A 23,071-nucleotide genomic window follows, 5' to 3' on the forward strand; every position below is an offset into this window, starting at 1 on the left:
ACAGCATAAATGTAGGGTTTGCAGCCGCACGGCGATCGTTTTTTGTGATCGCTTTGAAAAAGGCATTTGTCAGCATATGCCGATCACGTGTTTTTCACGGCAATTGGCCGATATTGATCGGTGGCCGATCGAGCCGAGCATCCCTACAAATAATTACAAATGACAAACGGATGGAACTTCTTGTTATTGTATTGCAGACTTCCCGTACATTGAATGAATTGTTTGTCTACAGTACATGTGCCCTGCAATTGGTTGGCGACCCTCTCGGGTGTACCTCGCCTCTTGCCCGAAGTCAGCTGGGATAGGCTCCAGCATACCCCCGCAACCTTAGTGGAGACAAGTGGCATAGAAAATGGACGGATGGATAGATGGATGGACTTCCCATACATCCAGGTGAGAGGGCAAATGGACTAGTTAAATGTTATATTGTACGAAAACCGAATCATATGAAAACCGAGACTTGACTGTGTATATAATACCAGAGCAATAAGCTAACATATTTTTAGATTAATGTAAATGCATGTTATATAATAAGAAATAAATACAAAAACAGTTATTTAATTTAAAGAGTAGTTACATTTATTTTACATTACATTTCATTACACTTACTATCTTACAGTTACAGCTGGCCCTTTGACGGCATATATGGCCCTCTGTTAAAATGAGTTTGACACGCCTGCTTTATGTAGAAATACAACAGTGCACTTGGGCCCGGGTTCACACTTTGGCATGAGACCAAGGCTGCGCAGTAAAAAAATAACACATGAAGTTACGACTTGATTGGGCAGGTTTTGTTACTTATTACGTGACAAAATTCAAATATTCCAAACCAAAAATGTCATCTGCTGGGTTGAATAAGTGAGTTATTTTTAATATTCTGATATATTTAGCAGCTTAGATTTCACAGCTTCTAAAATATCCACTATTAAAGAGTGCCGTTGCCATACACAGAAGAGAGAGCACAGAAGAAAGACAGCACTTTTCACATTTTCTCTGTCATTTGTGCATGCTCTTAGCTGTCATTTTCATGCTGCTCCGTGTCTTTGGTCTTTTCATATTTGAGCTCCAGTTAGCCGAACCGGCTCAGAGTTCACTTCTATGGTGCGGTTAAAACAAAGTCTAGTGTGTTTGCTCAGCTAGCTGTGGTTTGTTCGTTTTAACCAATCAAACGTAACGTGTGAATGCACCCTCACAGACAGAAAGACAGGTACAGAGCCTAAACCAGATGCCATTGATGTTTCGGCGAGCAAAGATCGTCAGACTTGTAAACCACAGTCAATAAGTCCTTGTGTACATCAATAACTCTCCCCAGTACACAAATAAAAACATATCTGGGCAGGCTACCTTCATACTGAACATGTTCACATAGAGTGAGCATAAAGTTGAAAACCGACGCCACAATCCCAATGGAAACAGCGATGGTGTGTATGATACAGATGGAGGGGAAAAATTGGCTCCACTATCAGCATCACTGTTCTCTCATAGGCCAGGCGAAGGGAACTGAGGCGTACGCACATTCAGGGCTAAAATTAGCTCTGCTGCAGCTGCAGGGCCAGACGTGCTGGGATGGGCCCATGTTGCAACACACACAGTACGCAGAGGGTTCCACCAATTAGACGGGGCGCGCCACACCAAACAGAGAGAGAGAGCGAGAACACAGGTGAACACCAGCAACATCCTGCCTCCTGTTTCTCTATCAAACGGATAATAAGTCACATAGATGGCTTAAATGCAAACAGTGTAGTGTAAGGATCTAAATAAAAGGTCGCTGCGGAATAAAAATTCTGATTGTGTGCAGATGATTGTTGTTTCATTGTGTCAAGCAGCTGAGTCCTAATGGAGTGCATTACTTAGCTGTAACCAGCAGAGGTCCTGTTGTTTTAGTCTTAACTAGTTTGCCATCTAAAGAACAAACTGCAGGAATTTGCACTATGCTATATTCCATGCAAACCTCCAGTGTGGCCCCGCCAAGCAGCATTACCCTGCTCAACACGACACTGGTTTTGAAAGATAGATTCTCCCATCCCATTTCTAATAATACTGAAAAATAAATAAGTTAATCGAGCTAATTTTCACTTTAGTCAAATCGAGGAAATCTGGTCAAATACCCATTCCTAGCGTGGATACAAGAATTGTGGTCCACTTGCATTGGGGCCAAGTGGGGCAGTAAGCAAACAGAGCCAGCACACGGCACGGCAAAAGGGTAAAAATCACATGGTCTTTTATACATACATAAAATGCTTAAATTGTCGAAAGTAGGGATGCTCCGATCAGGTTTTTACGCTGTCGATTCCGATCATCCAGGAGTGAAATCGTCCGATACCGATCACATGAATTAATTATACATTTTTAAATGGATTTATGATGAGTGCTATTGACCAGGGGCTTATACAGTTGACCGTTCCCTGACAGTCACTTAACACAGCAGAAAAATGGAGGAATGCTGTGCTGCCACAATGGCTGCTTAGCAAGCCTCAACAAAGGCTGACCTTGAGCACGCCCTGACCACGAAGCACCCGACCAGCTTTAAAAACACACACACAGCATAGCCGAGGGAACGAGTGAATTAATACTCAGTGTCTGTCCTGAAAGCTTGGCTTCGAGGCCTGCCTTAAAACGATCAAAAATGAAATTTACATTTTGGCTTCCTATAGTAGTAATGCACTGCAGTTGACGTACTGTAGATGCAACAATAAGAGGGACAGATTACTGAAAGCAAGCTAATAAGCATTAGTGAGACCACTCCTAAAGTTATCTTTATTTCAAACCTCCTTTGCTTTATTCCAAAGCATGTTAACAAATACTTCACTCTCCAGTTAGCATCTCTCAAAGGCTTGTTCCAGCAAAAGCCTACGCTTTCCTTCCACGTATTTTCAATCCTATCTCGACATCAAATAGCTGGCGCTAATTCAAAGGCTCTGTGGATCACCCGGTCTTTGGCGACTGTTCAACCTTAGATGGACATTGAGTCGTGACCAGCAAAGAGAGCTGAGGTAGAGACTGATGGCCTATTACCTAATGCTGACCATGTTCTCATATTAAAAAAGGTTTCAGTGAGCACTGTGTAAATTGTGATAAGAACAGCAGCAGGACCAATTACATCAAATTACTGATAAATTTCTGCTTCTCAGCTATCCTATCTTCCAATTTCCCTTTGGCTATACAAGAGAATATTGTGAGGTGCAGTTAATCCATCATACATTTCATACAGAGAAACCAAAAATCATTGTGATTTGTTCTTAACATTTGTTTTAAACTTTCTTTCCGGATCAATGCAGAATTGGAGTTAGGGGTTAAAGGAAAAGTGGACTTTTTTTTTTTTTTTATAATTTTGGCCATCATCTACAATTCTTATGAGACATGGACACATGTCTTTCTCTTTTCTGTGCTTTCTAAAAATATAAAAGCGGCTAAAAAGAAGCATTAATGCACGTAATGGGATGCATTTATTCTGCCTACAAAGCTCGCTATTAAAACACCTCCAAAAAAGTCCAACAACATTTTATCATTTTATATACATGCATGTAACAACAGGTACTTTCATAACATGTAACAGTATTTTGCTTTTCTGGAACTTCCTTCTTGGGCACAGTGATTTCACATAGCAACACAGAAACGAAGGCTACACCGAACGTTAACTTTTCCAAACTCAAAAACAACAAAACACAGCAGCAGCAGCAGCAGCGGCGGCGGCGGCTCTAATATGTAGCGTTACCGAGCGTGGTGCTATGAGCGTCTCTGGTGAATATGCGTTTTATTTAAATTGTTAATGTTTGTGTCATCTTATGTAAATATTCATTCTGAAGTGCTCCAGATGATGTTGTAGTGTAGAAGTATGGAACTGTCTGACATTTGTTATATTTGGCTGAGCCAGATTTACAGGCAGCAGGAAGTTACGTAATGCTCCAAGTTACTAGCAGAAATGCAACTCAGCAACTTCGGCGACGATGCTAGCATTCAAACTTTACTATATCCCGACCTCTTTCTGCTCAGTCATGACAGCTAATTGTCAATAGCTTCTCTGAGTCAGCGTGTACGTGCTCGCACACTACGGGCATGTGCCTGTGCGAGAGCCATGAGTGACACGCCACTCCCACTTTTCGGGCCGAAAGACAAATCTCACTCAGTTTGACTTGTAGTTGTGAAGAATATAAGCATTTTTTGTGTTCTGAGAAACCACTATTGGCAACATATTCTAGCCAGTGGTGGCATTACATTATATATTAAAAAAGTGTAATTTGGAGCCAAGGAGGAACATATAGCACATTTAAAAGTGGATTAATTTAGTTAAGTCCCCACTGAAGATCCAGGTACCAAATGCACGACCCACCACTGCATTTTAATAATAGCAGTAGCTAACTGTTTACTTAAATGATACTTAAAACACAGCATATATAAGGTTTATGATGGTGACAGTTTAACTCTGGAACTGATTATTTCTATTTCCACTGGGAAGTTCCTTTGGGAAATTTTGAAATCTGAACAAATCTGACGGACTGTGATCAGCCTTAGAAGTCCATCTGGAGTATTAGCAGTACTGGAGTACGTTTAATGACTTTAAGCCAAACATTACTTCACGTAACCAAGTCGTCTGGGACCAGACCTCAACCAAAGCGTGTACACCTTGTGAAACCCGTTTTGTTTCCATTTTAGTGTTTCATTTGGAGTATTTGTGGGTTCAGGGCCTCACTAGAAAAAGGCAATCAACAAATGGATGCTGATGTGTAAATTATATTGGCAATCACAACACACACCTGGTCCTAATACATGGCAAAGCCGTGAGTCATATCCAGCCGACTGTCAAGCCTGTGCACGCACTCGCCTAGAACGACTCCACTGGTGACTTTTAAAGAGAACTAAGAACACATTTGGAGGCGAGGAAAAATATGACACAATCAAACACCTGCTTGACTTGCAAAGCGCATATGGACAAAAGGCTGCTGTCTCATCTAAGTGGTCTCCGTAAAAGAATAACACATGTATGAATTGTTTCTACTGGGGGGAAGCTGACGGGGTGTCGGGGGGCTGGAAGCCTGTGTGATCCTCTGAGGCTGTGGGGGCGAACACAGTGGAAAACAGTCCCTGCTGCTAATCCATGTCAGGCTAATTACAGCTTTGATCCTTTGGGTGAGCGCTGCGTCACTGGAGGGAGGGAACACACTCCGCAGATTCACACATGTTGTTTTGGTTATATTGATCTTGGTTAAGTCACACTTGTTATACATTTGCAGTGATTTGTTCCAAACGCTCAGGTTTTTATTCTACAGAGACAAAATGGCCAAGAGCTACTCATTTTTGTAACATTTATTTTCATGGCTTATTTCAACCCAAACAAACTGAATATGCTTGTTTTACCAGAACATTACCAAAATGCTGATAGCCACAACTCACATTTTGTATTTCAGAATGCATTTCTTTCTAGTGTTTTCGCATTATTAACTGAGAACCTGAATGAAAAGCAGGCTTGCAGGCGCCTTGAGATATTTCGTGGCAAAACTTACATCACTCTCACAACGACAGGGAGTCTCATACGGCCAACATGTTTGTTTTGACTTTGTGGACGGAAAGCGGGCAGGAGACGGCCACTATAGGCTGGATGCTGTAACGGGGGTGGAGGTGATGGGCGAAGGCTTTTGTCAGTTAGTAAACCCCTTTGGAGCCTTTGTGTTTCTGAGCCGCGGCTATTTTTTAAAATGTTTTGTTAACAGTAGTGTTGTCATGATATTTGATATTTGAGTTTGTCAAATCCAACTTGTTTGAGCCATTCTTACCTCCAGGTGTGCACAAACTACAGTTAAATCTAAATTTTAAAAAATAAATACATACAGTCATCCCTCATTTATCGTGGTTAATTGGTTCCAGACCCGACCGCGATAAGTCAATTTCTGCCAAGCAGGATTCAATACTCATAAATGTAACATTTTTGTAGTTAAAGCATAGAAAACCTGTTTAAGACTTTCAAAGTACAGTTTTTACCATTATTCGTGCACTGTAGACATGAAATAACACCCTATAGTCACCTTTACTCTTATGCACAGGCTACAGCATCACTGCAGGGAATGCAAGCATAGCAAGATACCGAGCTAATTTGTTTATTCTAAACTTAAGAAAGCGTTTCAAACAAAGTGGGCAAGAAGGATAAAGTAAGATGCCAAACACTTACCACTTCCATACGGAATGGGAGGACAACTTGTTTCCACCATGTCTTGTCGGACATGCCGAGACAGACTACATGCTCGTGACAGCAAAAAAAGTTTGAAAAAAACAATAACAAAATCAAAGTACTCAATTAATAAAACATTTTTGTCATACAGCTGTCACAGAAACAAACAACTATAAAATAGGAGTGAAACGAAATGGTGATTTCGCCACCCATCGAGTTTTCTAAACCGACGCCATCTTGGCTGTGACGTCACGACCAGAACACGTTCGGGGAACCAAATTCAAACACATGCAGCCATGAAGTCACAGCAAAGCTAAGAAAGTGACATATTCACAACAATAACACAAGAACGTTCCAGAAGATTCTCCCATCCCCCAATTACAAACTGATTGAAACTGAATACAGTGACTTTACCCAGGTTAGCTAAAATACTGTCGCTTTTATGTCAGGTAAAATATATATGGAAATCGTAGTTAATTTCATTAATGCTCAACTTCCCCATCTTTGACAAAGGACATTTTGTCAGATGCCCATTCTGAGTACAAGGCAAAATTCTGACTTCACAAAAGGTGCCGAATTCTTTTACCAACTTAACCATCACCTAAATGTACTTCCTACACATCCCCAAAGCAACTCCACAATCCATTTCTAATGCCTGCTATTCACAGGCACCATTTATCAATGATGCACCTAAATCCTGGACATAGAGATAAAGATTAACTGGGTAATTGGGAGTTTCTGTTCTAAAATAGACCGCTGCTCTGGTGATAGTCCCAAAACACACAGCACCAGAGACGAGAGAATGGGATGAGGGGGAGTAAAGGGAGGATGATGATGATAGAGGATAAGCAGCAGATGGCATGGCATCAGCTCTGTATCTTTGCCAATGATGCCATTATTTGAGGAAAGTGTCGATGCAAAGCTGAAGGGGACATTAATGAAACCCATTATTGTTAAGAGAGTTGTTCTTTTAAGTGCTTTGAGAACCAAACTACTGTTATTCACTAAAATGCTAATCAATCAGGTTCCTGTTTTAAAACAATTACCCAGGTGAAATTAGGTGAGTGCAATGCAGAAGCTCTTCAAGGGACCATGCACACCACAAGACTGTTGATGATCATCTTCACGACCGACTGAGCGGGAATGTCAATGTCACCATTGCCACAAAATCCGACATCTTGTTGTTGCCCCTCTGCCAATCTTTGTTAGAAACGAGAGCTGTCAAAAATTACTGCGTCACCGGCGATAACAAATATATTTAATTAACTACATTCAAATTTTTAGAGTGATTGAATGTTTGCACATCATGGCAAGTCACACTTCTCTGCTTTGACGGTGGATGGAGGAAAGTTTGGCATCTCCAGACATGTATACAAAGAGTCTGACACTTTTTTTTTTAACTTTAATTCTTACCCTAACACATCAACAGCAGTGGTCAATCCCAACACCATGTATATACCTCCAACTTGTAAACATGTCTTTCTCCCCAACCTCGAAATAACAATAAATTCTCAGTTCATTTGGAGCTGATAGTAAACATACGGTGTGTTAAATATGTATAATCCTGTCCTGTCATTTATGTTAATAAAATACAGTGAAAATTGGTATATTTCAGGCATAGATGCAAATTGTGATCACTCATGATTAATTAATACATAAACTGAGGTTAATCTGATTAAAGTTTTTAATCATTTGACAGCCCTATTTAAAACACTTCTGGTTGTTGACTGAACAAATCCAACAAAAGAGGTGAGTTTCAGTGGTGTGTCTCTGTCTCAGGAATAGACACAAAGGCTGTGTTATTCATTTTTTTTACGCAAATATGTAGATAAAAATCCGATATGTGTCCGATTTACTGTAGTCTGATCGGTCAGGTCGAATATAACCCACCTATATGTCATTGGAAGGCGTGGTTTACCGGGTGAGACTTGGATAAAAGGTAATCACCGATGTAGGCAAAAGTTCTTCTGGTCATCCAAAAATAATTTGAAAAAAGTGTCAGTGAAGCGGCTCACGGCAATGTCCCACCACTCCTGGCTCCGACACGCTCCTCAGAACAGACGCCGCAGCAAGTTCTCCATGAACTGCCACAGCCCAAATTCTTGCACTGTTTCCTCTTAATCTCCTACACGGAATCATTTGGTTAAGAAAATACTGACTCCCGTTGCACAAAATATATGAAATTGCCACAAACATGGCAAGGAGAGCGCACACACTGCACCAATCTACTGTATAGTTCCGGAAACACATGGAAATTAGTGTGACGTCGTGCTTTTGCACATGCACGTCACTTCCTGGATGCTTTGCGTTCACATTAACAAGTTGCATTTTTTTGGTCATGTGAACGATCACATAAGAAAAAACCCCAACTGAGCATCATGCTCTACAGCAGTGGTCACAAACCTTTATGAGTCCACTGAACACACCCGTACTCCTCGCCGCTATCCAGGCACAACCCGCAAGCCCCGGCAGGGAACCCAGTCCTTAAAACCCGTCTGGAGGTACATCGCCTCGCCGTTGTAGTGCCTTGCCAGCCTCTCTCTCTCCTCAATCTGCATCGCTCGCCCACTACACTGATCCAACAAGCCAAATAGTTGTGGTTTGCTTGTTGTGGCTCAGGAGTTACAAAAGTAGGGGTCTAGGGGTGCCCAAAGTGTGGCTCAGGGGCCATCTGTGACCCATGGCTCATTTGTAATGGCATCACCGCAGAAACAAAATAAAACGTAAAAAAACAGGAAAAATGATAAAAACACAGCAAAAGGCGCAATGAGAAGAAGCTTGAATGTTGAAACCAACAACCAAACATCACAAAGCATCTATTGCATAGGTATTATGTAATTTATCATTTTCTCCATCTATATACAGTATATCTGGGTGAGGGCACTGATGTGATAATACATTTTTTTCAAAAATGTTCTCACGATCGATCCACCGGCAAAGTCCCAAAGATCGACTACTATTCACTATCGATGGGTTGGCGACCCCTGCCCTACAGTGTGAACGGACTCAAAGACATGAAAGTGCCCATTCTGATGATGGTGTTGATGCGGTAACTATTACTATTTTATTGTTTGTTTGTAAACTGACTGACAACATCCTCAGTACATCCATGGTACCAAACATGAGAAAAATCTCTATAATCTCCCTCACTTGTTTGCTCCACTTTTGAGAGAGGAGGCCCCAAAATGGTCGCGTTTCAACTTTTGTGGTTTTATGACATCATGAAGGAAAAACCTCCATCCACATGGACAGGGTACTGCCTCTGACACACCACTTGACAGAGAACAGCTTTGTAGTTTTTGAAAGGCTTTGCTACACATCTTAAACAAAGTCTGGAGCTCTGCCAATTAGCTGTCAGTCAGCTACAGACATGGGAGCTGTAAGACTGATCTTTCTTTTTTTCCTTCAGTGAATACGCTAACCTAGCATGATGTTGCTGTTAAAATGTGACTGGAATGTTAGCACTGTAGCTCACATGGCTATGCTACTGTTGATAAAGTTCATGTCCTCCTTTTCCACTCCTGAATGTCACGTTGCTGTATCTGATCTATTGCATTGGGCAGAAACTGTAAAACATGGATGAAGTGAGCTCATTGGTGACCTTAATGAGGAGAAGTGGTATTGAAATTGGATGGCTGGATACACAAGCTGAGAAAAAGCAAGAAGTAAAAAAACGCATAAGCGGCAATAAGAAGTTTAGTTAAGTTATCCAGAATAGGAGCTGCAAATGTTGCATGTAATAAATATAGTAGAAATACGGTATGGCATATTCTCAATCTGTGTAGTTTGAGAGGCATTCTACTGCCAATACTATAAGTATGGAACATACACTGTATATGCATACATTTGATTGCACAGTTGTGCTATTGCACATTATTTCAAAAAGTGTTCTACCTCACAAACGCAGTAAAGAGTTGACTCACGCCACGGTGGTAAAACTGTAAGTAAACAATTTATGTCACCATGGCCACTGTAGTTCGTCTATTTCAACAGCAAAGCGTCTCAGTTCTTCGAAGCGACGTTGCACGAACAGCACTGCCACGAAAGCTTTGTGGAGCCGCACTGCTAGCTATCATAGCTCGGCTCTCCAGCGGGTGACGGTCCTTGGTTGGTCTCGGTCGTGACCAGGCCGGATACTACCTGACCCTCACCGTCAGTGTGGATTTAGAGGGTCGGCTGTCCTATCTGGACTCACACGCGTTTACACTAAACGCCACGTACTAGACAGCCTCTATGCCACCGTGGGTACCCTTCAACACCGCACAGCTGATGATGATGGTCCAAGTCAGCGCTATTAACAGCGACAACACAGGATATTTAAAGCCAGGGAAGCATTATGGACCTACCTGGAGTGAAGCTTGTAGCCGCGATGGAAGTGCGGGGGGCGGAAAGATGGTGAGGGCGGTCACCCAGGTCGAGCACCTCGCCTCACGCGGATGCCTGTGACAGACAGTGAGGAGCGCCTCCGTATGCACTGCAATGGTGATGAAGCACCACGCCACCCGATTGGCGGAGCAGAGCGGAAGTCCTCGCGCTTGGCTCAGGCAGGGGGAGGAGCGAGACGCGTTCAATAACACCGGACAAAACATGCCATGGTGATCACGACGCAGTTCAAAGAAGCAGAACAGCAACGAATGCTGAGAAATTATGTCAGCTGACGTACGAATAAAATAAAGACCATTACAAGGCTGGTTGATAGAGGTCTGCGATACTACAAATTTTGGTATCCATGCAACACCAAGTAAATAGAGCACAATCGTGTCAAACTCAAGGCCTGGTGGCGAGATCTGGCCTGCCACATAATTTTATTTCGCCGGAAAGCCTTGAATACTGTGTCAATAATGCATGTTACCTTTTTCCTTCTAAATGTATTTGTTCTTTCATTACAACAGAAAATATATACAGCATGCAGTTCTTTTAAATCAGGGGTCAGAAACCTATTTGGCTAAGAGAGCCACTTATTTTAAAATGTATTTTCGTGAGTGTCATATAGTATTAAATAATAATAATAATATTGAATAAACTAAATGTGTGCATTTTTAAGCAAGACCAACAACTTTAGAATATAATAAGTCTCTGAATGTATTATTTTTAATAACGTTGTTATACTGAAGCTAACCAATAATAAATAAAGTACTTCTTACCAATTAATGCGACTTCTGGTGCTGCATTGTTTTGCACAGTACCCTTCATCTTTCTTTCTTTTCGTCATCTCCTTCGTCAAAAGTGTTTGCTCTGCAGAATTAGCTAGCTGACTATTTGAGGGAAGTTTACTTGACCGCTCAATGACCCAGGTAGGCTACTGAATTTCCCAATAATAATCAAGTTTTGGTGTCTGACCCGAAAAATATCAGGACTGCTGGAAAGGCTGTGGCCAACCGCATTTCCGTAGAAAATGTATGGATGGATTAAAATGCATGTGAATGTTTTATATTTTGAACGTTATTTTTAACACTGTGATTTCTGTAATGTTTTACTTCACTTTTTTAAAATTAAATAAATAAATAAACTTGATGTTAACAAATGCCTGAAACCCAGATGTAGTCATCAAAAGAGCCACATCTGGCTTGCAAGCCGTTTACGATTGGTCATCTTTTCAACAGACAAACATTACAGTATCAAAAGTATCGATATTCTAATTTAGTATTGATTTTAGAGCATGAAGAACAGGTCTCGGAAGTATTGATATTTCCGTATCAATCTACACACCACTGCTGTACTCACTATAGCAGGGGTCAGCAACGTTTTTCTTTGTGAGAGCTACTTTTACAAAATGAAAATGGCCAAGAGCTGCTCATTTTTGTAACATTTATTTTCAGAGTTTATTTTAAACCCAAACAAAGCAAATATGCTTGTTTTACCAGAACATTAACAAAATGCTGGTGTCCACAACTCACATTTTGTATTTCAGAATGCATTTCTTTCTACTGTTCTTTCATTATTAACTGAAAACCTTAATAAAAAGCAGGCTTGCGGGCACCTCATGTGGTCGTGGGGGGCTACCTGGTGCCCGCGGGCACCACGTTGGTGACCCCTGCGCTATAGGGTCGCTGGTGTCACTGTGCAATACGTACCCGGAACGCAATCGGTCCGGTGCATGCGCAAGAACTACGTTACTTCCTCCTTGAGGTAATTTTCACGACAGCGCTTCTGCGACATCATGTGCTGTGGTAGGTATTATTTTTTAAATGTATGAACATAAATGGTCAATAACCATACTTCATATATGTAATATGTTGGGAGGTTATTTTAGGGTGACTCTTGGTAAAATACTTCATTAGCATGGGAATGTTTCTATCGTCTTATGACATCCACCAAGACTGAGCTATAAAATTTACGCAATGCACGTAGAGCAGACGTAAACGTCATACCTGGTTATGTGTAACGTACATACAAGTAAATAAATAGAATAAAACACATAAAATGCAGCGAAAAAAAACGTTAAATAATTTATGAAACAGTGGGCTTATCAATTGTCCACTTGCACCATGGATATGATATAAGAAAAAAAGTTCTTATTTCTCAAAGTTCTATCTATCTTAATAACGTTTTTGAGAGTGGAGGGGTGGCGTATATTGCTTGCGGCCGTAAAATAGATCGACTGATGGCGGCGTAGATTACGCATGCCTGTAGGCCGACCGGATGTAGACGCGTTCTGCACATGCGTAGAACCCAGATGAACTCGATTGTTTCCTGGTACTTATTGCGCAGTGACAGTGGGTATGCCGGAGACTTTTCCGCGTCTACAGTCTTTGCCAACAAACTGCTGTCGTTACAACTTGTGTGGAAATTAACATTGAAACGTTAACAATAGTGTATTTTTGTCGACTAAACTATGAATTGTATTTCGGACATTGGAATGTCGTTCGAGATAACGTCTTATCTGTTTCAAACGTAAACGAAAGTGCTATGCCCACTGTACTGTGCTTTGAAAGCTCTGTAGTTTCTCATTTTATCACCACCTCTTTTAGCTTTCACTTTTATAAATAACTACCCACAGAGACGAAACTCGACGTGACGGAATAAAAAGTGCTTCCCCTCATTTCACGGAAGTTTCAATATTTGTGTTTGGAAAGTTCTCGTTCTTAATGCTGGCTGACATTGAGAGCGTCACAAGGCAAGTGGGACTCATTTATAAGGTTACTTTATTGTTCACTGCACAGCACTTAAAACCCATCACGGTTATCTGTTTTAGGTTCCAGGACTCCTAAAGGAAATTCGTCATCAACTCCGATGCTACAATACGCTTCCTGTGTGGATGGCTTTCCCAGATAAGGAAATGTTTCGAACAATTCATGAAATATCGGAGGCTCTCGGTAGCGACGAACGCAAGACGGTGTTCTACTTGTGTGAAACCTTGGACACTAATAACACAGTAGCCTGCTTGAAGGAGACACTCAAGTCCAAAGCAATGAGCTCCGGCAAAGGTGGTCTGTTTCTGGCAGAGCTCCTGGTGCATTTGAGAAGATACGACATCCTGAGGCTGGTGTTTGGTTACAGCAGGGATGAGGCGGAGAGGACTTTGAGGTCCAGGCAGGTTCTACCAAAATTCAGGTGAGACACTACAGTATTTTGGATGCGTGATAGTTATACTTCCAGCTCCTCACTCAGTGTGTTTCTGTACCGTACCGAAACAGGCGGTATACGGCGAAGCGAGTTTAGTGGGTTAGCGAGCTGTGCTGAGTTGAAAGCCGGGCTTTTCTGTTCAGCGAAGGTAGCACTCCTTTAAAGCAGCTCTATCACCATGGTAACTGAGGCTAACCCCAAAACCTGGTTGGGACAAAGGCATGTCCGAGCTTTCATCTTAAAATCAGCTATGAAAGTGCCACTGTTGTAGCCTACTGTTCAACTAGTTCGGAGATGGCGTCACCATTTAGAGAACATACGAGGTTCCGGAGGGGACGTGGAGAAAAAACATTGAACAAAAAAGCATTCCCTGATTGTATTATCCATATATAAGCGAGATAGATGCTCAGACGAGCACCAGTAATTTAGTGCAATATTAAATATTAATAATTAGGGCAACATGAGCAGACGTACACCGAAGTCCTTGCGTGAGTACTCACGTCAACACTACCATTTAGTGGTCACAACGAGATACAACAAGAAGACATACTGCAAAGATTTAAAAAAAAAAAAGCTTTTTGCTCCAATTTATTTATTTTATAAATGGACAAGTGTTACAATGTCAAAGTTGTGCAATGTTGAGCATTCATAAATGAAAAGACTAGTAGGGTATATCGAGGGAAAGGCTTCTTGAGACGTCATCTGTACTTCTGTGAAGAAGGTGTCGGACGTTTCGCTCCTCATCCGAAGAGCTTCGTCTGCGAACTAATAAGTGCTGGTAGCCTTGGCCTTAAGTACAGCCCAGAGTGGGCTGTACTCTGGGACAACTCCTGTACGACTGAGAGCCTACACAGACTCTAGTAGGGTATAGTTTGTATAATAAATCAGTGTTAACTTGCCCATTACATGCTCAGCATTATTCTGTCATCCTGGCATTTTATCCATTCTCTATTGGCGGTGACGGTGTTGCTTTTAGCAGTCATAATCTGTTGGAAACTCCTTGTAATGCTCCATAAAAATTAGCTGCTCATTTTTTGTAAAATACACAGGCTGGGATCGCTTCACTTTTCAGCTGAAGGAGAATAATATGACGTCAAATGGCCACTTGATGTGAACGTTCACTTAGCACAAAGCCGAAAACCGGACATGACAAAGTAAGTTGATAACCACTGTGGCGGAACCAATGAAGTCTGATTTTGGATGTTAGCCTGGGTTTGTTGAGCCACTGTCGCCGTATACCCCCCCCCCCCCCCCCCCCCCAAGTATTTAACCACCTGCATCCCACATATGTGTTTTTATTTTGAAAAATGAATGTTACTCCTGCTCCTGTAGAGTACTGATGACACATTTAAGTGAGGACATGGCCAGTGAAGATGTGAACGATGTGAAGTTCTTGCTGAGCACCATCTTACCGCGTGAGAAGACGGAACAAGCAAAGGTGAAAGAATGTCTGCTCTGGAATGTACATTCCTGTGTGGGTGGGGACATTTGCTGTGACCAAGATAAAAAAAAAGAAAAGAAAGTATAATGTCACGTCATGCCATTCCAGTGCAGTTTCACTTCTCTTTCTGAAGATTTCCCACTTCACTTTGGCAGAACTTGCTGGACCTTGTTATAGAACTAGAGCACCTGGATAAAATTTCATCCAAAAGAGTGGACTTTCTGGAGGAATGTTTTGTACACATTGGCAGGGTTGACCTTGCCAAGAAACTGAATGTGTATAAGATGTCAGGTGAGCATACACAGTACTTTCCGTATGTCCTTTAACCCTTAATGTTTGAACCGTTGTACCATCAGTTACTCACTCAGATGTGCTTTGCTGCTTTCATACTGCAGGGAATGTGCAATTTTTAAATTTAAGCTGTATCATTCAAATAATGTAACGATATTTACATAAATATACTCCAAAAAATGCTGTGAGTCAATTAGTAGCAGGATGTGTTGCTCACTTTGAACAAATCAACTGCATGCATTCCCCCCCCCCCCCCCCCCCCCCAAAAAAAAAAAAAAAAAAAAACAGGATGTAGCTGTAATTACATTTAATATAACCACATTTCCACAAGCCAGCTCAGTACACATCCGGACATGGGTATGTGGTTGATGGCAAGATTGCATTGATTCTGAAGCTGTGGTACGCAGGCTCCCTCTAGTGTTATTCAAGAACAAAATAATATTATATTGAAACCTCAGTTAACGTCCGCCCTGGTTAGCGTGTTTTTCGTTAAACATTTACGCCAAAATTGGGGCCGCACGGTGGCCTCGTGGTTAGCATGTTGGCCACACAGTCAGGAGATAGGGAAGATCTGGATTCCAATCTCTGTATGGAGTTTGCAAGTTCTCCCCGTGCGTCCTTGGGTTTTCTCCGGGTACTCCGGTTTCCTCCCACATTCCAAAAACATGCATGTTAGGTTAATCAGCGACTCTAAATTGTCCATAGGTATGAATGTGAGTGTGAATGGTTGTTTGTCTATATGTGCCCTGCCATTGGCTGGCGACCAGTCCAGGGTGTACCCTGCCTCTTGCCCGAAGTCGGCTGGGATAGGCTCCAGCATACCTGCGACCCTAATGAGGATAAGCGGCACAAAAGATGGATGGATGGATTTACGCCAAAATTTAGCCTTGTTTTGCGCACATTTTCTGGTTAGCATACAATATCTTGTCACGTTATTAATACACTGTGTGAGTCCGACTATAGTCCACCAAATCCATCAATCAAAGTATAAGTGCCGCTTTCTCATCTATACATGTGAAGTGAAGTGAGGAAGCACGCTGTGACGTTTGGATACATTTTTACGTTTATTCGCCAGCGTGCATTCATTTTAATAAACTCACTGACAGCCTGGACAAAAGTCATTTTCTCAATTTGAAGGTCTTGAAAAGCAGGAGTGTGCATGCTTGTAACATATTCATAACCTGACACTTTTGTTTGACAAAAAGGATACGATACGAAATAAAAGTAGAACTGTGTACCGTTTTCATTTTTCCTTTTCCTGTCGCTTTGCTTTAACAAATTGTGTCAGATATTTCATATTTACATTACATTTGATTTCAGTAAACACACCTGTGTCTGAACATCAAGCGCACCGGTCCTGCCAAGTAAGAGCCATACTAGTGCAATTTATGGACAAAAGTTTTGGAGCACTCAGCCATTATTGGGTAAAACTGACAAAATTGAGGCATTATAAAGATGTGTTTCGAGTTAAGTTCTACTCCAACAAACTCATCTAAGTGTGCCTTTATGGATCTTGCTTCACAGAAATGGGCCTTCCCCAAACTGTTCCCACAAAGTTGGAAGCATACAATTGTCTAACATGTCTTCATAAAATAAATCGCAACAATTCAGGAGGACCTAAAGCAGCTAGTCCAAAGAGCTGTGTCCTGAAACTTTTGTCCAGACTTTTGCCCGACATACGAACAGTATATCCCAGCCTGTAGTACGTTTCTAAAAGTCTCTGCTTGCGTCTGTGTTCTAGAGTCCTGTAAACAAGTACCAATTTACCAGTGAACCCAGAGGAGTGTGCATCATCATAGACTGCGTGGGCAATGATGGAGGTGAGACACGCTATCTATGGAGTAAAATTGTCATTGTGATGATGTGCAGGTTGTCTCACATTATGAAAAGAAATACAGCCGTCCTTCGCCACATTGCGCTTCAAATTTCGCGGCTTCACTCTATCGCGTTTTTTCAAAATATATTAAATCATCGCTGTTTTGTGGTCTGAGTATGGCCTATTGTTAGTCAAAAGTTAAGCAAATTTTACATATTTTTGGCCTAAATTAAGCATTCATCAGCATAAATATGGCTGAAGGAACTAAAATACAAATATACCACATTCAGAAGACTCATTGAAAGGCACGTTGTGAAATGTAGTATTTTACACTGATCACTAGGTGTCAGTAACGATCCTTTGATGAGACAATAGCCACTGCAGGAAGTACCAAAGGTAAAAAAAAAAAAAAAAAAAGGAACAGCAAGGAACTCACCCAATGCTAACATGTGAGTCTATATTATGTCTTGTTCCGCGATAACTAACGGGATGACTGTACAGTAATAATATTGGGCTTCTACATTATGACATGTCGCAGGAGCGTCCCACCACAACAGCAGATGTTGCTGTTTGCACTTATTTACGATATCCCTTAACTTTTCTCAGTATGTCAGCATGAGTGACCTGTATCATTGTTTTGTCAGAACAGTTGCTATATGCACATTGCAAATTTATTGTTAAGACCACCGAACAGAACGTGAATAAAAAGAATAAAAAGAATAAAAAGACAGAGAAGCGAGGAAAGGCAGCATTTGGTCACATCATTAATTGTGATCGGAGACTGAGTAGGGGATATTAGGGTAGGGTTAGGGGAAAAGAAGGCACCAGGATGTAGCCACAGATGGTGAGAGCATCCACTTCATCGCCCGTTTGTGTAGTGTTGGATAGGCCACCTAGTCAGCTGGTGCAGGAATAGTGGGGGTGTAGTTATGAGAACCAAATGATGAACCTTCTCTCACATAATTAAAAGGTCCCATTATAGCATATAATTTTTTTTTAACAATTTCAAAGAAGGTCCCACAATTATGTACTGGAAGAATGACCAAAATCTAGCCTTGATGCTGAAAATGTAGACATTTAAGTGATTTTAGCAAGCTATAGTGGGAATACGTTGTTTGGTGTGTCTGTACCTTTAATGCTAATGAGCTGTGTTTATCCACACCTGTCTCCGAGAGAGTTTGTGGCACCAGGAAGCACCGGTTTGCACTTTACCCACTTTTTACATATACATTGTAAATCTGCTCATCCAGCGTAATAGATGTCATCTATCACATTCAACAACATAGCATTACAGAGTGGGACAGGAGGACACCAACATTAGCATAGCTATGTGAGCTACAGTGCTAACATTACAGTCACATTTGCTGAAGAATAATACAATGACCAAACTTACAGATCTCACATCTGAGTTGGCAGAGCTCCAGGTTTTATTTGTGATGTGTAGCAAAGTGTACGGCTTTTTTTCCAATTTTATTTTTTACACAACTGGCCTCTGTGACAACACACGGCAGGCTAATCTAGCCAGGGGCACCTGAGAGGCGGTATCATGTCCATGAGGAAGTTGGTTTTTCCTTCCTGACATGAAAAAACTGACCTTCAAAAGTGCCTCTTCTCTCCAAAGTGGAGGAAACGAGTATCTACATTTGGTGCTCATAAACAGGCCTTCGGGACAAGGTGCTATCCCTCTTTGGCTCCACATTGCACAATTAGTGAAACAAGTTAAACTGAATGAGATTTGCCGTTTGGTCCGAAAAGGTGGAGTGGTGTTCATGGCTGTCACTCACTTACGGCTCATGCGCAGGCACATGCTCATAGTGTGATGTGCACAGACACATACACGCTGTCTCAGAGAAGCTATCAACAATTAGCAATCACGGCTGAACAGGAAGAGGGCGGGATATAGCACATTCCAACACTAGCACCCCCATTGTAGTACCTAACCATGCTAAAGATTCCATGCCCTTTTCTTCTGCTTATCTGGGTAAGGGTCGCAGTGGAAGCAGTCTCAGCAGGGAAGTCCAGACTTCCCCGTCCCCGGCCAACTCTTTCAGTTCCACCAGGAGGACACCAAGGTGTTCCTAGGCCAGCTGTGAGACATCATCCCTCCAGCGTGTCGTAGGTCTGCCCCGGGGCCTTCTCTTGGCTGTGCATGCCCGGAACACCTTACCAGGGAGGCGTCCAGGAGGCATACGGACTAGATGCCCGAAGCGGCTCTACTCTGAGCCCGACTCGGACACCGAGCTCCTCACCCTATCTCTTAGGATGAGTCCAGCCACTTTACCATGGAAACTCATTTCAGCCGCTTGTATCGCGATGTTCTTTCGATCACGACCCAAAGCTCATGACCATACTGTAGGTGAGGGTGGGAACATAGATCGACTGGTAAATTGAGAGCTATGCCTTCCAGCTCAGCTCTCTCTTCACAACTTTCTGGCGCCAATCAGTCTGTCGATCTCACGCTCCCACCTTACCGCACTCGTGAATAAGATGCCGAGATACTTTAACTCCCCCACCTGGGGCAAGACCTCACTCCAAACCCCGGAGGGTGCAGTCCACCCTTTTATGACTGAGAACTATGGCCTCGTATTTGGAAGTGCTGAGTATCATCCCAGAAGCTTCACACTCAGCTGCAAACCGTCCCAGTAAACACTGAAGGTCACAGCTCGATGAGGCCATCAGGACCACCTTGTCTGCAAAAAGCAGAGACGAGATCCTAAGGCCCCCAAACTGGACCCTCTCGATTTCTTGGATTGGCTTTTAAAAACTCCATTTTGCATAATAGGGGACCTTTTATAACTTAAAAGTAATAGAGAATATATTTAACATGGAGTAGTTTGTGGATACAATAATTTGTCAGTGAATAATGCTTGAATCTCAATGTAGGTGTGCAGTTTGCATCTGATTCTTCTGAGTTTCATTCCAGTGACATCTTTTCGTCCTCAGAAATGCTGAAACACACATTTAAGTCGCTTCACTTCAGCGTGACCTTGCACAAATGGCTCAGTGTTGCTGAGACCGTTTCAGTGCTCAGGGGGACATTCCAAGGAAGTGAAGACGACAACAGTGATGGCTTCGTCTGCTGCATCATTAGCCGTGGCACTGCCACTCATCTCCTGGCCACAGATTCGTATGGTGAAGGGCTCCGGCTTGAAGGGCTGCGGCGTCATTTTGGCGGGGACATGTGTTCCGTACTGGTCGGCAAGCCCAAACTCTTTTTCATCCAGAGGTACAGTGTCCCGGAGTCTCAGCATTGTGCCGGAGTGGACCGTCGGGACGAGGATTTGGAAACAGATGGGGGCGGTGTTCGATTGAGTCCCGATTGTATCCCGTCAGATGCAGATGTGCTCTGGAGTCACTGTTGGACTGGAGAACACCAACTGCAGCAAGGACAACATCGCTCCATTTACCTAAAGGCTTTGACAGATGCCTTGCACAGAGGCCAGGAGAGGTAGATGCATTAAAGCACATGTGTCAAACTTGTGCCATGGAGGGCCGAGACACTGCATGTTTTCTCTCCAACCAGTTTTTTCAGCAGGTGATTTAATTGATGAGCTCCTTCTCTCAGGTGTTGATCATTAAAATCACCTGCCTTAGTGACCGGCTGGAAAGAAAACCTGCATTGTCTCAGCCCTCCGTGGCCCGACTTTGACACCCCTGCATTAATTTTTTGACATGAAGTTGTATGACATCAATAACAATAACAGTGACTTGCCCCCCACTTGGTCTCCTGAGTCCAGTTCTGGTCAGATTTCTGTGACGAAGAACGTAGTTCCGCTTAGTTGCTGGGGACAATTAAGTAAAGACTTTGGCATCTCAAAACAAAATGTGTTCAAAAGATTAAAACATTTCACAAAAATGCCTTCTCAAAAACTCAAACCTCACGAAAAGGCTCGCCGTTATATCTGTCTCCCGCCCTATTCCTGCGCACTGTCGGCTGTGCGTTCATGTGAATGTGACAAAGACACTCGCATCTTCTTCCGATGTGGAACACATGTAAACAAGATGGCCGTTGCTCTTTACTTAATTGTCCCCAACAACTGAGCGGAATACGTTCTTCATCACGGAAATCTGACCAGAACTGAAGACCAAGTGGGGGGTAAGTCGCTGTTATTGGACTAAAATGCTGATGGGGATGTCATACAACTTCATGTCAAAAAATCCAAACTATCCCTTTAACATAACATTTAACTAAACTAAAATACAGCACATTGTTTCATGTTTTGATTTGTATTGTTTAGGAGGCCTAACAAAGGTTTGTGTTCTGACAGGAGCAGGCATCTGCTTGATCTTCACGTGGAGGTGAATGGAGCAATCTTTGAACACAACAGCAGGTATCCTGGGGAAGAGTACCACATTGATTTGAAGCACACTTTAAGAAAAGAGCTTTTCTTGTAGACTTGAACTACTCACTCACTTCATCACTGTTAGGCAGCTTTGCAGACATTCATTCATTTTCTGTATAGCTTCTCCTGTTCATGGTCACAGGAAATGGAAGCTAACTACCTCAGCTGACCTAGGGCAGGAGGCGTAGTATACCCGAGACCAGGGGTGGGCAAACTTTTTCACTTGCGGGCCATCTTGGGTTAAAACATTTGGCGGAGGGGCCGTCTATGTATATATAAGTGGCATCAAGTAGAACGACATACTTGCTCACGGGGCAATGAAACAAAAACAACACATCCACAGCAAGTTAACACGCAACATAAACCAACAACTAAACGTAAAACATAAAACGGAACTTAAAAGTGTTATGCCTGCAAGACATGCTGGGTAGTCCAGCTGCAACAGCAATATGAACCATGAACAATCAAACATTGGCTATCAAGAGTATGTTAACTCCTTGTTTAATTCTGACAACATCCGCAACATATTTTGCAATCTAGCAAAAATGCGACCAACACAGCAAAATGTTGGGAGAAAGAGTACCACAAGCAACCCAGCATGCCGTGCGGCAGCAAAAATGGGTGGTTTTTTTTTTTTTTTTGCATGGGTACTGCGTGTAGATATTTGTTTGTATGCCCACATGGTGCAGTAGGTAGGTTACTTTGTGCGTTGTGTGTTGTATGTGTTGGTGTGTTGTGTTGTTTTGATGGCTTTTTAAAAAAAAAAAATTTACACAAGCTACAGATTGCGTCTGACTATTTTGGCGACTCAAGTGTGCCACAATAGCACTGCAAGTCATGCTGCCACCTACACTTTCCATGTTAAAGATTTAAAAAAAGAATTTGGAAATGCCCGGTGTGCTGGATTAAGACACTGGGCGGGCCTGTTGTGGCCCCCAGGCCACAGTTTGCCCACCTCTGCCCTAGCCCGATCATCAGTCAACTCAATGACACAGACAACCATTCACACTTTATGAGCAATTTAGAGATTTTTAATTCACTTTAAAATATAGTACAGTGGAATCTCTAAAGTAGAACGCATTCCATTTTCTGGCGCTAGCTGACTTCCAAGTACCGCTAATTTCAAAATCATTTTCCCCATAGGAAATAACATGAAGTAGATGAATTAGTTCCAGGCTCAAACAGTTGCCATCATATTTTAGTGACATTTTAAGACACGTTAACCACTGTAAAAAGCAACTACTCATAGTTTGAATATGCCTGACAGACAGACAGACAGAATGGTGCTTGCCGAGTGATACTTTCACCTTCTGGCATTTTATAGGTATTTCTGGAATTAATATGTGGTAGATATTTACTCACATTAATTTGTGAATATAATAGATATTTAATTAATTGTGTTTCTCCTATTGTACTGAGCTGACTCTCCTATGTCACAATAAGTTGCATTC

At 42.2% G+C, this 23,071-nt stretch overlaps 2 protein-coding genes across 6 annotated transcripts in view; one reads left to right on the plus strand and one right to left on the minus strand.

The window, feature by feature from the left end:
• The window catches only part of LOC129187441 (hyccin 2-like), a 45,542-nt gene extending 34,894 nt beyond the window's left edge, over positions 1 to 10,648 (minus strand). For all 4 annotated transcript variants that reach the window (XM_054786729.1, XM_054786727.1, XM_054786728.1 and 1 more), the window contains exon 1: positions 10,510 to 10,648. The gene's annotated coding sequence lies outside the window, so the exon portion shown is untranslated. The remainder of the gene's footprint in view (positions 1 to 10,509) is intronic.
• A 2,202-nt stretch (positions 10,649 to 12,850) lies between these two features.
• On the plus strand, positions 12,851 to 22,390 carry LOC129187913 (CASP8 and FADD-like apoptosis regulator). 2 transcript variants are annotated; one of them, XM_054787729.1, is made up of 8 exons: positions 12,851 to 13,280; positions 13,359 to 13,717; positions 15,062 to 15,167; positions 15,326 to 15,461; positions 16,782 to 16,825; positions 17,203 to 17,281; positions 20,221 to 20,725; positions 21,546 to 22,390. In XM_054787729.1, exons 2-8 carry the CDS (start codon positions 13,422 to 13,424, stop codon positions 21,670 to 21,672), a joined length of 1,293 nt encoding a protein of 430 aa, XP_054643704.1. In that variant the 5' UTR covers positions 12,851 to 13,280; positions 13,359 to 13,421; the 3' UTR covers positions 21,673 to 22,390. The 2 variants fall into 2 exon arrangements, with proteins under 2 accessions (XP_054643704.1, XP_054643705.1); XM_054787730.1 differs by lacking the exons at positions 12,851 to 13,280; positions 13,359 to 13,717 and adding an exon at positions 13,750 to 14,883.
• The last annotated feature ends 681 nt before the right edge of the window (positions 22,391 to 23,071 follow it).

The sequence above is a fragment of the Dunckerocampus dactyliophorus genome, chromosome 9 (genome assembly GCF_027744805.1).
Source record: "Dunckerocampus dactyliophorus isolate RoL2022-P2 chromosome 9, RoL_Ddac_1.1, whole genome shotgun sequence".
NCBI classification, from domain to species: Eukaryota; Metazoa; Chordata; class Actinopteri; order Syngnathiformes; family Syngnathidae; genus Dunckerocampus; species Dunckerocampus dactyliophorus.